Consider the following 14,104-nt stretch of genomic DNA (forward strand, 5'->3'; position numbering starts at 1 on the left):
TTCTGGGAGAACATCGACATTTTTTGCGACACTTTCTGATTTTTTTTTTCCCAGCTAGGAAAATCAAAATGGAAAAATATTGTTTTAAATCAGCATTTTGGAATGAAATATTTTTCATTTCGAAATGTCAGTTTAAAAGAGACCAATTCATTTTGAAATGCTTCAAACAAGAAATGCCCTTTACCACCTCGAATCACTTTGTTTTGATTAAAAAAGTCAGTGTTTTCTGTTCTGGCACTTCATTATATGAGAATGTTTCACCATCCCAGCCTGGGCTGGAACAGACACCAATTTAGAAGATGGCTAGAAATTAAAGATTTCTTCTTCCAGCAGCCCTGGCTGGTCCTGATGCCCAGCAGGCTCCTGCAGGGCTGGGGCTGGGACATGATCCTAATCCCAATCCCGATCCCAATCCCTCAGGGCAGGTTCCCACCCGCATGGCACCCACATCACTGCCAAGCCTCAGCGTTGCTACCTCTCATCTGTGCAGCCTCTCAGCAATAATTGACGATCTGGTGCTGAGCTTTTTGCAGGACAGTTACTTGCCTGGGTCTCTGCTCCCCACCTTCCTCATCCCGCTCATCCTCCGTGCCCCCCAGCACCATGGGCCAAGGCCAGCGGGCTCCTTTGCCAGCTCCCAGCTGTTTCCAGTGCGCGGTGCCCTTGGAGAGGGGCAGCCCTGCCAGGAGCCAGCATCTCGTCTCCTCGGAGCGGCCGGTCACGCTGCGCTGCTCCGTGAGCATCCCTGGCAGAGCTGCGCTGCTCCATCAGCGAGATAAGCAGGTGGGCACCAAGTGCCAGCCCTTATTTCGGGGAAGCAGGTGTGCTCGGAGATAAGGGTGCAGCTTTGTGCCTGTGTGCTCCTACAAATTTTGTGAGTGTGCTGCAGGAGGAGCGGCCCCAGAAGCCGGCTTTGATGCAGGATGCTGTGGTGGGGCTCCTGGCCCTGCGCCGTGCCTGCCTGGGCTGCTCGGCTCCGCAGCTCCCATATGGGGCTCGTCCCGTGAGCTGGAGGGTGGCTGGTGAGGGCGCGAGGTCCAGCGGTCTGTCCGGTGGTCGGTCTGTCTGTCTGTCTGGTGGCACGTGCCCAGCCCGTGGGAGCCAAAACTTGGGTGTCCCCATAAGGGACCCCCTCTGCTGGGAGGAGGAATGGTTCAGGGTTGATTTAGGCTGCCTCTTCCCGCACGCGCTCAGTGTGTGTTTGGTGTTTGTGATCAGCATTAATAACGCAACGAGCCGGAGTTTGCTCTCTCAGCAGTAAAAACACGGAACAACTCTGAAGCAGGTGGAGTCACGCTGGCGTACAACGGGGCGAGCAGCATCACGGGCCGAGTGACCGGGGACATCCCACTGAGGGTGGGGGGCTCGTGGGCCCCTGCCCCAACGCCCCCCATGCCTCGTGTCCTCCCCGGTGCCCGGCTGCACCCCACGGGGACCAGTAGTGCACCCACACGATGCTTCTCTCTCCCTTTCCAGATGCGCTGATGTCTGCCCCCTGCAAAGACCCCTTCTACCTGCGGCTGGCAGATGCACGGGTGTTAGCGTGAAGCCCCAGTAAGAGGTAAATATCACTCGTCTTCGCTGCTGCTGACGTGGCTCTTGCTGTCCCATGGCCATGCCCCCGCTGCCCGGCCCCTCCGCAGCCCCCCGTCCTCTGTACGCCTCTCTCTCTTCTTGTTTTTTTTTTTTTTGGTAGAATGAGTGAAAGAGACATCCAAAGCTTGAGCAAATGGGTTTTAGTGCTCACTCTCTGCCTTACCACGCTATGGGGAAGACTGACACTGGCCTCCACGCACCACAGAAGCCATTCAGGTAGGGGAAGCGACGTCCGTCCACACACAACGCGCTCCTGCGATGCTGTCTGGTGCCTGGTGGGTGCCACGTGGGGTCCGTGGGGTGATGTGGCCCCATGCAGCCCATACTGGGGTGGGAGGATGAGGTCCCCGGTCACGGCACATCCCGCGTGGCCGAGCCGCTGCACACCAGGATCCTGGGGTCTGTGCATGTGGGGAGCTCCCAGCCCTGCTCCCGGGGCCATAAACCTGTGAGCTGTAAGTGTCCATAAACCCGTGCCCTGTAAGCGTCCAGCGTGGGTTATTTAAAAGCTGCTGTTTGGTGAGCCCGGCTGCTCTGTGGAGCTGGGAAGCAAAGCTCTTCGTGTCCGTATTTCCAGGTTATTACCTTATTAGACGGCATTCAAGGGTTAATTTGAAAACAGTTGTGCTGCTGCCTGACCCCACACCTAACCCTGTCCTATTTCTGTCATTTTTCCCTGACAGTTAAAGCACTTCTAATCCTATAATCCCCATCCTCATTGCTTAAAACCAAAACATATCTTCCAGAGTGACTCCATCAACCAGCTAGTCAGCAGTTACCTGCTTTGCCCTCGTCCTAACCGCAGGTGCATGAAAAGATAAAATTCCTCAGTCACCTCTGGGATCACTCCTTGGCCCCAGCTCAGGACTCCCCAGGTGCTGGCAGGTGACCTGCAGGACCCGGGTGGGATCCTGCCTGCCCCAAAGTGGAGCCGTTACCAAAAACACTGACCCCGTTACCAAAAACACTGCCCTGGGGCATCGCCCCCGTGGGGTGTTTGCATCGAAGCGACTCCGGAGCGACTCAGGTGCTGTGCTCCCTTCCAGCAGAGCGAGAACCTGGGCACGAGCACTCAACCCCAATGCCCAGCCCCGTTTCCCCGCAGCCAGGAGCGGTGTGCAGGGACGGGTGCTTCCTGGGGGAAGAGGCAGGCCTGGAATTAATAAAGCCGCGACTCACCGAGGTTTAAAAGTGCAAATGCCCCAGTGTATTTGTGGGGTGTGAATTATGTATAAATCTCTCTCCGTATGTGAGGAGACGCCGCTTATGTATTCATGTGTTCGCAGGCAGAGGGCTGGGGATTTTTCACTCGCAAAGACTTATCCACAGCGGACCAAATCTTGTTCTTCTTATTCAAGCAAATTCTAACCCACAGCAAAGAGGGCATAATAGGAGCAAATACTTAAAAGTTTGACCTCGCTCTGTGTCTATGTATTAGCAAGGTTTCTGCCTGTACATCCTGCATTTCTGGCTACTTGCGTGCTTGCTCTGACTGCTTCTTGCTTTCCTGGGCTGAGTTTCTGTCTGTTTGAAGCAGGAATTGTTAGTCTGCTTCTTGTGGTTCGTGGGATTCATTTCCCTCTTACCTGTCCTGTGTTTTTTTCTTCATTTAGGTCATTTTTTTGGTAAAGGTTATGTTGGGAATGCACATTTATGAGGTTGCATTCTTAGTTGCAATGACATTTTTCTCCTGGGAAGCCCCCGTTGCGTTTCTGCACCTGGAGTTGGAGTGGCGAGGTGAGATGAGGCTGCTCCCCTGCACCCAGCAAACCCCAGGGTCAGAGGTGCTGATGGATGGACAGAGGGATGGACACATCCAGTGCTTTTGGCCACGTATAGTGTTGTGTTTAGTCACAGGTGTGGCACCTGAAAAAGAAAAATTGCAGAAGGAAATACGCAATCGTGAAAATATAGCCACAGCTCAGAGCCTTCGAGCTCATGAATTTCTCGAAAGGAAAGAATGTGTGCAGAGCTTCTTTGTTAGCCTTTCAGGAAAACAATGCATTTTAAGCATCTGGCTTTGGAAATAAGGTCTGATCACTTATGTTCACCTCACATGTGGAGAATGCTAATGTGTGCTAATGTGTCAGAGCAGAGCAGTGTCCCGGTGTATGTGGTTGCATTTAAATAGCCACGTGAACCATGCGCAGAGACTAAGTCGTTTGGAAATGGAAAAGGAGACTCCTCGGTGAAGAATGATTCACCAGCAATTTAATCCCACATAAAATTTGGTGAGCTTTATGTGACAAGCAAGCCTCGCTGGTCTACATACAGCTCCCAGAGGTGGCCCCAGCACCTTCAGATAAGCCCCTTCATGCTGATAAGCACAGTGCCGTTTTGCCTTCCTTCACATTCATCACTCGACGCAGGGCAGAAGTAAGGACCCGGTCAGCTGGGACTGGCTTTCAGGAGATGAGGTTCTCTGAGTGAAAGGAGAGCTCCGATTTCTGATATCTTCAGAGATTTACTGGCCAGCATATTGCTGCTTCGAGCGAGGACAGCAGCTAAGTGGCTTTTATTTGTGAGGTGCTTCTGCGAACTTCCCTCTTGTGTGGGGAGATGTTGTTTTCCCCCTCGTGCACAGCCTTTAAATCGAGCTGGGATGTTTTCCTGAGCCATCTTCTCTAGAAGCTGCAGCTGGTGCCCCTGCTGTGGAGGGAGATGCTGCGCGGTGGTGGCCGTGTCCCCCGGCTGCAGCGTGCCCAAGTTGATTTCTCGTGTGTAAGCACAATCCCAGCTGCTCTCCATGCACCCCGTGCATCTGTTTTCCTGTTTGCAGATCTGGATAAGCAGTTCCTGGGTGTGTGTGCACTTGCACGTGCCACAGAGGGGAGGGGAGTATGATCTGAAGTTTTGATATGACGAGGTAGTAAAAAAAAAAATCTCAGCTGACGTGCAGTGATAATGAGCAATAAAAACAGGCCCGCTTCTCTCCAAAAGCTTTTTAAATAATGCATGCATCTAAGGCAGGAGTGATTTTTAAGCCTTTAATTATTTAGGGAATATTAGCAGTGGGGTTGTCGCCACGCAGGGCCGTCTGTGGGCACTCGGCCCCAGGCTGTGCCATCCGTGTACCGAGGACACCAGGACCCCGCTGCCCTCCCGGCCCCTGCCCGGTGCCCCCGTGCCTCGCAGCCCTCCCGAGGGTTTAAGGGCATTGCTCTGCCCTTCTGGACACTGTGGGTTTGGGCTCTGCCCAGAGCTTACACTGCACTTGACTTCATTTTGCAACTTCCCACCAGCGAGCAGATATTTTACACCGAACATGTGGAGCGGTGCCCACAGCTCGCTGAGACAAAGTGTGTCATTCCAGGTTGTGCCATAAAAAACATGTTCTGCTGCTCACTTAAAGGTCAGCCAGAGTAGGACAGCATTTTTATTTTATTTTTACATGCTGGATTCAAAAGCCTTGTGCTTTTACAATGCCTTTATGGTTCTGTGAGATAAGAGGTTCTTAAAGGGCTCCAGGGGGGGAGCAGCAGTTAAATGGGAGGGAGAAGCGTGCCAGCAGCTCTGGAGCTTGTCCCAGGCTCTCTGGGGTTTCCTGCACTTGGTGTTAAACACACCACCGGGCCTGCATTTTTCAGCCCTATCTGCTCCAAAGTTCCCTGCTGCTTGGCAAGAGAAGCCCTGCAGGGAGTCCGGGAGCAGCGGTCGCTCTCCTGTGCCTGTGCTCAAACTCTCAGTGATTCCTTCGCACACCTTGCAGCCCTCACAAACCTCGGCCTGCTCAGTGAGGGGTCCACGGGAGAACAGTGAGCCCCTTGTGGCCCGTGTAGAGCTCAGGGAGCTGAGACATGTCACGGTGCTGGGAGCTCTGCCCGGCTCCCCTGGGGCATCCCCCAGCTGCCCTGAGAGCATCCCCTGTCTGCCTGGGGCCTTGCCTTCCCCAGCCCGTGTGCCAGGGGGGGAGGCAGGGGTGTTACGGGGTGTTACAGCAAGGAGGGTGATGGAGGTGGCCGTGGCCGTCTGTCCAGGGGGAGCTCAGTGTCCGTGGGCTCCTGGACAGCCCCTGGTGTGCGGGGTGGGCTGCGGGTGCCGTGCTGCAGCCAGGCAGCCGCGGTGCTGCTGGAGAGGCTGGCTTCCCTTTATCTCCCCGCTGCACCTTTTTGAGGAAATTAAAAGGGTTTTGGCTTGTTAGTGAACTCCTATTGAATGGCTGTAATGAGCGATTTCTCAGTTCTGCCCAGCTCTCCCTCTGCGGAGCCTTTTCAAATTAGCTGAAAACAAGAGGCTGGGAGCTGTGCAGGAGGGGCAGCGGGGTCGGGGACAAGCTGTGGTAACGAAGCTCTGCAGGGAGGGAGGCTGCAAAAAAAGTCAAGCCTCCAAACACGTGCGAGAACCCAAGTTGGATTGGGTAAGAAATGCTGGGTTTGGGCCGGGGGATGTGGGTTGTGGTGTGCGGGGCAGTGAGTGATTGCGTGGGGCTGCCCAGGGCATGGAGGGGTCAGGCAGCCAAACCCAGGCACCTCTGCTCATTCCTCAGCGCCTCGAAAATCCCATTCACTATAAACACAAAGCAAAGCGTGGTCACGTTTATTCTGTAATGGGTTGCTTTCCTTTTCACTTTCAGCAAAGTCTATCATTTCTGCATACAGAGAGTGGAAATCGTCATTAAAACTGAATTATGATGGCATTTAAAAGGGAGGATAAAATGTATGGCCAGAGATGCTATTACAGAATACTTCCAGGATAGGTAATTGTGTAATTATTATGGGCAGAAATGAAAGTGATGGTTCATTAAAAGAAAATGACCATGAAATAACAATAAATAAAGGCAAATAATTGCACAGTCTGCCTTGCCCGCGTGCCGGTGGGCACAGGGGGTGTGGGTGTGCAGGTCCCAGCCGGGGGCTCTGTGGCACAGCCAGGCCCAGCCAGCACCCACGGGGGCTGCACTCGGGTCGTGTTCACAGCAGGAGGCGAGATCTGTGAGCAGAGGGGCTTCCCCAAGCCCCCCACCCTGCTGGGGGCTCCCTGGGGCTCCCCATGCCCTGGGAGGCAGCAGGGGACGAGCTCCTGTCCCCAAGCTGAGGGCAGGCAGCCAGGAGGGCGATGTGACCCGTGCTTGCAGGGGACAGCACGCTGCAGGGACGTGGCCTCCTTCCCCCCCTCGCTGCTTGTAGCACGGGGGTGTCTGGGCACGCAGCTCTGAGCCCGCTCCTCCGGTGCTCATTAACCGGGGCCTGCCGGGATCACTCGCGCTCAGGTCATGGGAATAAAGCCTATCCAGCCCCGTTTGGCTAATTTGTATTGTGCTTGTGTGGGCCATTACCCGGCGAACTTCATTGATTTGCGATGCTAACTAGCTTCTAAACCCAGATCCCAGAGGTGATAAGCCAGCACATTAGTTTTCTTTCTTCCTTAATATTTTAATGGCACGGGGAAGGGGGGAGCAGCAGAACAGCCCGGGTTTCTGATGAACAGCGTGACATTTCTGTGTCGCTGCAGGCTGCAAGCACAGACCTGGCTCTCCCTCCTCCATCCCAAGGGTGGTGCATGACAGCGTTGTGTTCAGCTGCGGGGCTGGGGGTGGTGTTCCTCTGCTGGAACCCAAGGCGACACAACGCGCCATCCCCCCTTGTAGCAAAGCCTGCAGCTCGTTATCGGCCCCAGTTAATTAATGTGCTCGTTTGTTTCAATAAGGCTTTTGGCTGGGCCATGCAAAACAGCTACTCATTTTGCTTGGTGGGATGGGAGTGGGAGCTGTAGGACTGGGAGCTCATACACAGGGGTCTGGAGCAGGACCAGCGCTTCCCCTTACAGGTGGGCTGGGGAGCTGTGGCACCAAAACCTGCACCTGCGGCAGCCCTGGGGAGCCCCCCCTGGGGTCAGGGCAGCCCTGCCCATCCCTCAGTCATAGCACGTGTAGGGGGGCCGTGGCCGTATCCCCCTGTGACGTGGTGATGTGGCTGTTTCCCCTCCTGCAGTGCACATCGAGCCCGGCACCTGCGAGGTCATCGCGGCTCACAGGTGCTGCAATAAGAACAAGATCGAGGAGCGCTCCCAGACAGTGAAGTGCTCCTGCTTCCCGGGGCAGGTGGCGGGGACGACGAGGGCGGCCCCATCCTGCGTGGACGGTGAGTACCGCGGCCGGCAGCGCCTTCCTGGTAGCGGGGGGTTTCTGCCTGCTTCAACCTGTCCCGGGACCAACTCGGTCCCACCGCCTGCTGCAGTGAAGCAGAGGGCACAGGGAGGTGTTTTGGGGGGACATTCCCCTGGCCCAGCTGCGGTTGTAGGGAATGGGGCTGCTTCCCCTGCTCATTTGGGAATGAGGACAGGGCTGATGTTTTGTCTCTTACTGGGGACGGTGATAGCCAGTGCGATGCTTTGAAGGCAGCTGGATCAAAAGCAGCCCCCGTTAGGAGGGGCAGAGCCGTGCAGAGCCAGCCCAGTGGCACAGACCCCAAACTGTCCATCCCCAAAGGATGCGGCTCCTGCATGGCCTGACCCACACGGGGCCTGGACCTGCCGGCTGTGCTGTGTGGGGACGTGTGTCCCATGGCACCCCCAAACCATCCCCTCGCGTGGTGAGCCCAAACCAGGCAGCGCTGACGGCCCCTCTCGTGCCAGCCTCCATCGTGCTGCAGAAGTGGTGGTGCCAGATGGAGCCCTGCCTCGACGGGGAGGAGTGCAAGGTCCTGCCCGACCTCTCAGGCTGGAGCTGCAGCAGCGGCAACAAAGTGAAGACGACCAAGGTATGTCCGTGTTGCAGGGGCAGCCCCGTGGCCATCTCCCAAAACACCTCAGGAAGCGTCCCTGGAGCTGGCAGGAGGATGGGGCCGCACTTCTCCTGGGTGCGGGCACACCAAGGCCCTCAGAGGGACAGGGCGAGCTCACCCACAGCGGTAACCCCGTGTCGGTCCTGTCGCTTTGCCCATCCAAAACCCCTCGGGTGCGTGGCTCAGCCCCAGAGGCCGTGTGGGGGCTCTTGGCCCCGAGCCCCTGGGGCTGGGGCTGCTCCACGTGGCCCCCCGTCCGCCTGCACACCCCGTCTGCGGCAGTCAGCTGTGACAGAGAGCTACATGATTATTATTTTCATGGCTTGCTGAATGCCCCAAAGAACAAGGTATAATTAAAATTTTATCAAACTCATTAGTAATTACACACATGTCATGGTTAATCAGTTGCATAATTTTGTAATCATTGTTCGTATAGTCGAGTGTAATTATTCCTTATGCTTTAGCTTTTCTCACCCCACATCCCCTGCCGTAAAATTATTGTATTAAAAAAGTGATGTGGGAGTTTTTTTTCATTATTGCTATTATTTTGGAGCACAAAAAGCACTTTCCTGCTCAAGTGTTTTTGTGGATGTCTGAGAAGGTTGCTCTGGCCTGGGCAACTTTGACTGACCAGTAATTGCAGCATGACTTTTAGCTCTTTGTCTTTTCCCCTTCTTTGTACTATTTATTTGTTTTTCTCAGCTGCTAACTGAGCCCGAAGCCTGCCTGTGCAGACAGACCCCAAAGTGGGAGCTGTCACCAGAGCAAGGGGCTCGCAAATAATTCATGAGCTGAACTTTGGAACAAGCACCCTGTCAAACGCAAAGAGCAATTCGCATTTGCACCCGCTGAGGCTGCTCACGTAATTCCTGCATCCAGCATCAGCCGGTGCGTTAGGTCAACTGCCCACCGCCAACAAATTGACCATTCCCATTAGCAAAGACAACACCAAAAAAACCAGTTCTTCAAGAAAAGTGTTTCAAACACGAAAAGAGAGGGGCACATGTCCCCCGTGGGTAATCTGCTGCTGGGGGAGGTGGGATGTGGCCTCTGGAGACCCCATCACAGACCTTGCTCTTGGTGTCACCAAGGTGCCACGAAGCAGCCGGGGGCTGGCACCAGCCCAACACGTCCCCTCTGCCCACAGGTCACCCGATAGCACCCCGGCGGGGGTCCCTGCTGCATCGCCCGTGCCGTGCCCAGGGGCGGCGTGCTGTGGTGCTCCCGTCCTGTGTCCCGCGCCGCCGTCGGACCATGCCAGGTACGGGTTTGGAGCAACTGCTGCCACCCAGCTTCCCGTCCGGCTGCAAGAATGGGGCCCGAAGGCAGCTGCAAGACTCCTGCTGCTCCACGGCCCCCTTCTCCCCCATGGACGTGCTCACCGACCAAGGAATGGGCTCATTCTCCCATCCTCTTAAATAAAATGCTCCGATCACGTAAGAGCTGTTGATGGTTACAAAGACAAACAACGGTCCCCCAAACCAGGCTTTAATCTCAGCTAAAATAGCGAAAATCATTGCTGCAGGAGTCACAGGAGTTACCCCATCTCCAGGATCCCAAATCAGGGTCACCACCAGGAGCTCAGAGGCTGGTTGTGGTGCGGTGCTGGCCCTGCAGCGGCTGCAGCCCCAGTGTGGCTGGCGCCGTCCGACACCTCCGGCACCGGAGATGGTAAAAGTGTTTCCGTGGAGCATGCTGCTGGTTTTTCCTTCCTCTGTAATTGCATTAATCAGGCTGCCAGTTTAATATCAGTTCCCCCAGTGCACGTCCCAGGCACCAAATTACTGCTCATGTCCTCAATCAGTCCCAGAAGGAAGGGAGGGGGATCCCCTCCTGTCTGCGGGGCCAGTCACGCCGGCCGTGGTGCAGAGCTGTCCAGAGCCCAGCCCGAGCCAGGCGTCGTTGTATTGATCCAACCCAACGACACGTGCACCCTGCTCGGCCTCCAGGACATGCCGTGTCCCCGGCCCTGCAGCTGGGGGGCACCGGGGGCCCCGTGGTGCCACTGCCGGGCTGGCCACGGGGGCGTTTCGGTGACGGGGCACGCCGTACCTGCTGCAGACGCGATGTAAATACCAGACTGTGGAAATAATTAAATTCATTTTAATCTCCGCAAAAGAGCTTTTCATTCCAAGGCAGAGGGGGCTGCAGGAGCACTTTTCTCACCACCCACAGGAAAGGCGGGGTGGGGGGGAGGTCAGGGGGCTCTGGCCTCACCTCGCCGTTCTCCCTGGTGCCAGCTCCGAGCCTGGTGCTGCCTGGGGTCTGCACGGCACCGCTTCGAGCTGTGGGTCCTTCTGCTGAGCATGGGTGGCATTGCGAGGGGCAGCCTGATCCTTGTGGGGACGTGGAGCCCTGTTCTTGTCCCCTGGCTGCCCCATACCCATCCCACAGTGGCGTCCATGCGGAGCCACCTGGCTGCCGCAGCCCTGGCCAGCCTCATTACTCATGCAACTGCCTAATCCTCCGGCTCAATAAAATCTTTGGGCTGCGACTTACGCTCTCTAATTGCACGTTGCATTAAGGAGGCTTAGTCTTCCACGTAGCCGACCCACAGCGGAACAGTTTGGGCTGTGCACAGCGGGCTGCTTCTCGTCCCGACCGCGCTGGTGTTGGGATGAGTTCTCCTGTGCCTCCCCGTTTCAGCACACCAGGATCTGACCAGAGCCGACCCCTCTGCTCCCGCTCCGGTGTCACAGCCAGGACGTGCTGCCTGCACCATGAGAACCCTTATTCTGCTTCAAGCCCCGCGCGATTCCTCTGTTACCAGCAAAGGGCTCTCATGTTTTGTCAGCAGCTTCTGGGCTGAGGGGCAGCAGGGCGATGCTGGTGCATGGGCGAGCACTGCAGGAGCAGGACATGGCAGCTCCTGGTGGAGGGACGCACAGCGGAGCCTCCATCCCTGCAGAAACGGAGCTGAGAGGACACAGGAACAACGCCAGCAGCTTTGTGTGCCCCCAGCCGCAGAGCCACACCTGGGACATCTCATCTGCTAAAAACAGCAAAGGGAGGGTGGGAAAAAAAAAAAAAAAAAGCAAATTCAGAATAACCAGCAAGAGGTTCCCGGTGTCCTGGGCAGCCGACACCATTGGGGGATGGGGAGCAGCTGGTTTGTGTCCCTCTGTGCTTTCAGGCTCGATCCAGCTGGCTAGAAAATGGCATTTAATCGCTGTCCTCAGCTTCTGTGGGTGCGGAGGGGCTTCTTCTCTCTGCCCTTTGCAGCTGCTAATGGAGCTGGAAGTTTTAATTGATTCTCCTCCTCCGGTCAGGCACTGACTTCACTGTCTGCACAAGCATGGAGCATGCCCTCGGGTCTGCCTCCGATGTTTCCCTGGCATTATTATTCCTTGCTGCAGTTACTGCTGCCAAGGCTTTTAGGACTAGTCTGTGTGCGAGTGAATTCTGGTCAGGGACATTTAAGCAGAGAGATGCCAGAAGTGCATGAACACAAAGCAGGCCTGGAAGGCAGCAGCAGGCGGAGGCTCGCTGAGGCCGTGGAGCTCGTTAGACCCCGTAAAAAGCCCCATTGAGTGCAGGTCCTGCAGCCCTGCGGGTGCTGGCATTACGGCTGCAGCATGCATGAGCTGCAAAGGGTGTGCAAACCACGCTGCCCTCCAAGCAGATCTCCAGTGCATTGGCTCCATTTTGAAGGCAGCTCTTCGGCCACAAATGAGCTGCACCTGGAAATGCCCACATGCCCGTCTCCAGCCAGACCTTCAGCTGCTCCCTATTAGTTCAAACGATCTCTGGGCTCTAGGGCTGGTGAGCGCTGGTTTAATGCCTGCCTCACTCCAATATTGAAAGCAGCCCACGTGAGGGAAAGAAAAATGTCTGTTCTGGCCAGCAGAGGCTAATGAGCTCATAGCAATCCTAAAACGATTGAGCATTAAGGTCTCCAGGACTGGCTTTGTTGAGCACATCCCGCACCCCATCCCCGCTGCCCTGGGGTGGTGTCCCTATCCCCCCTCCCCAGATCAGGCTGGATTTGTACAGCCCCCACCTGGAGGCCGCCCCCTGCCCAAAGCCCCACCTGCCAAATGCTCGGTGGGAGGCTGTTATTTGTAATAACAAACACAACTTCCCTCCGTCAGCTGCTGGGAGCATCCCTGCTTGGCTAAGCGTAATTGTAGTGAGCCTGTACCAGTAAAGATCCACTCTGCACAAGCACCGAGCGTGACACCTACATGGATACAGAAACATTTTATTGCCCACGTAATAGCCACCCGTAGCACTGATTTTTCACTTACTGCAACACATGGCTTAGGGAATAAATAGCCCCTTGGTGTCTCTGCTGAGTGCTGACCTTGCCTGTTGGGTACCACTGTCAAAGCAAAGTATACAAATACTGAAAATCACCAGCTCCCCTCCTGACAGGTGAATGCCTCCTAGAGGGAGCTGCAGCCGCTCTTCCATCTCCCTGCTCTCAGGGAGGGTCCCAGGAGCAGCAGCACAGCCAAACCCAAGCTGAGCGTGGCCTTACCACGCAGCGTGTGAGCCACCGGGGGAGTTTGTGCTGCCGAGGTCTGTAAGTCACCGGAGGGGCCGTTAGTCACTGAAACCCATCTCAGTTAAGGTGCTTTCAATATCATCTCCCTGGGTATTATAATTATGCCCCATTCAATTAGTCTTCAGGGAAAAAAAAAAATATAGCCCTTTGTATTAAGGTTTGGCGGAGAATTATTAGAGGGTGAATTAAAAGACTAGGATCCCGTTTTACTTCACAATAATAAAGGCATAATGTATAAAATACCAAAAATTACAAGCTGATTAAATTTAGAGCTGTGCTAGGTGGTGAAATGAAAGGTAAAATGAGACCCTTAGAGCAGCTACGACGTGCAGTACGAGGGGGTGTATTATCTGAGAAATAAGATGGAAACATAATTAACCATCCAGCATTACGCTGAGAGATGGAAAATTGAAATGGGAGAAAAAATTAGGTGAAATTGCAGAGCAGGCTCATTTATTTCGGCTTTATAAATCAGCGCTACCTGTCAGCAGCAGCGCGGGGCTGCTCGGATCAGGAGCTGTCCGAGGGATGCCGCGGCGGGGAGCTCGTGGCGGGGAGCTCACCCCACCCGGCGTGGTGCCCCCAGGGAACTGCACGACTGCCCCGGTGCCTCTGCCCCCTGCAGCCCCTGGTGAGTGATGGCTGAGGCTGCTCTGTGCCCGGCCAGGGCCTGTCCCCTTCCCAAAATTGGTTTGCTTTCCCCCAGGTTTTGCCGCTGCCGCTGTTGCCACCCTTGTTACTCCTGCCAGCATCGCTCCCTCCGTCACCTCTCCAAAGACTTGCCTTCGGTGGCCTCTTGCAACGATGAGTTCAACAGCCCAATTTAGGGCTGGAGGAACATTTTCTTTTACTGCCTTTAAATTTCTTCCTTTCAGACTTAATTGGATCTCTTTTCCTTGTAGCAGGAAGAGAGAAGTAACCTCTGCCACCTCCATCCCACTGCTGCCATTCAGTTTGCTCCTGCCTGGCCACTTGGTTTATTGCTGTTTTTACAATGGATTCAAACAAGGACAAGAAAAAGTTTTGTCTTTTCCAGAAGCCACAAGATTTTTGCTAGAATCACAGCAGCTACAGAAAAGATTCGCCGTGCAGCTCCAGTGCCGTGTTTAGGAATGCAGGAAACCAGCCGGCGTATCAGACCCGGAGCAGTGCGCCTCGTCCTGCTGCCAGGGGAAGGCACGCGCAGCGGCGTCGGCACTGGTGCGTGTTTGCACGTGTACCTGAGGCTTTATATTTTAAATAGCTTAAAGTTTGCTAGCATCTCTTGCTAAGAAACTGG

At 55.2% G+C, this 14,104-nt stretch overlaps 1 protein-coding gene across 1 annotated transcript; it reads left to right on the top strand.

Annotated features, from left to right (window-relative positions):
• Positions 1-1,697: 1,697 nt before the first annotated feature.
• On the top strand, positions 1,698-9,597 carry TAFA3 (TAFA chemokine like family member 3; the record flags this gene model as incomplete). The annotated part of the gene is made up of 4 exons (XM_084302114.1): positions 1,698-1,812; positions 7,527-7,676; positions 8,170-8,294; positions 9,466-9,597. The coding sequence occupies 4 exons, from the start codon at positions 1,698-1,700 to the stop codon at positions 9,475-9,477; spliced, it is 402 nt and encodes a 133-aa protein (XP_084158240.1). The 3' UTR covers positions 9,478-9,597.
• Between the last annotated feature and the right edge of the window lie 4,507 nt (positions 9,598-14,104).

Source organism: Netta rufina (assembly GCF_964035555.1).
Source record: "Netta rufina genome assembly, chromosome: 26".
NCBI lineage: Eukaryota > Metazoa > Chordata > Aves > Anseriformes > Anatidae > Netta > Netta rufina.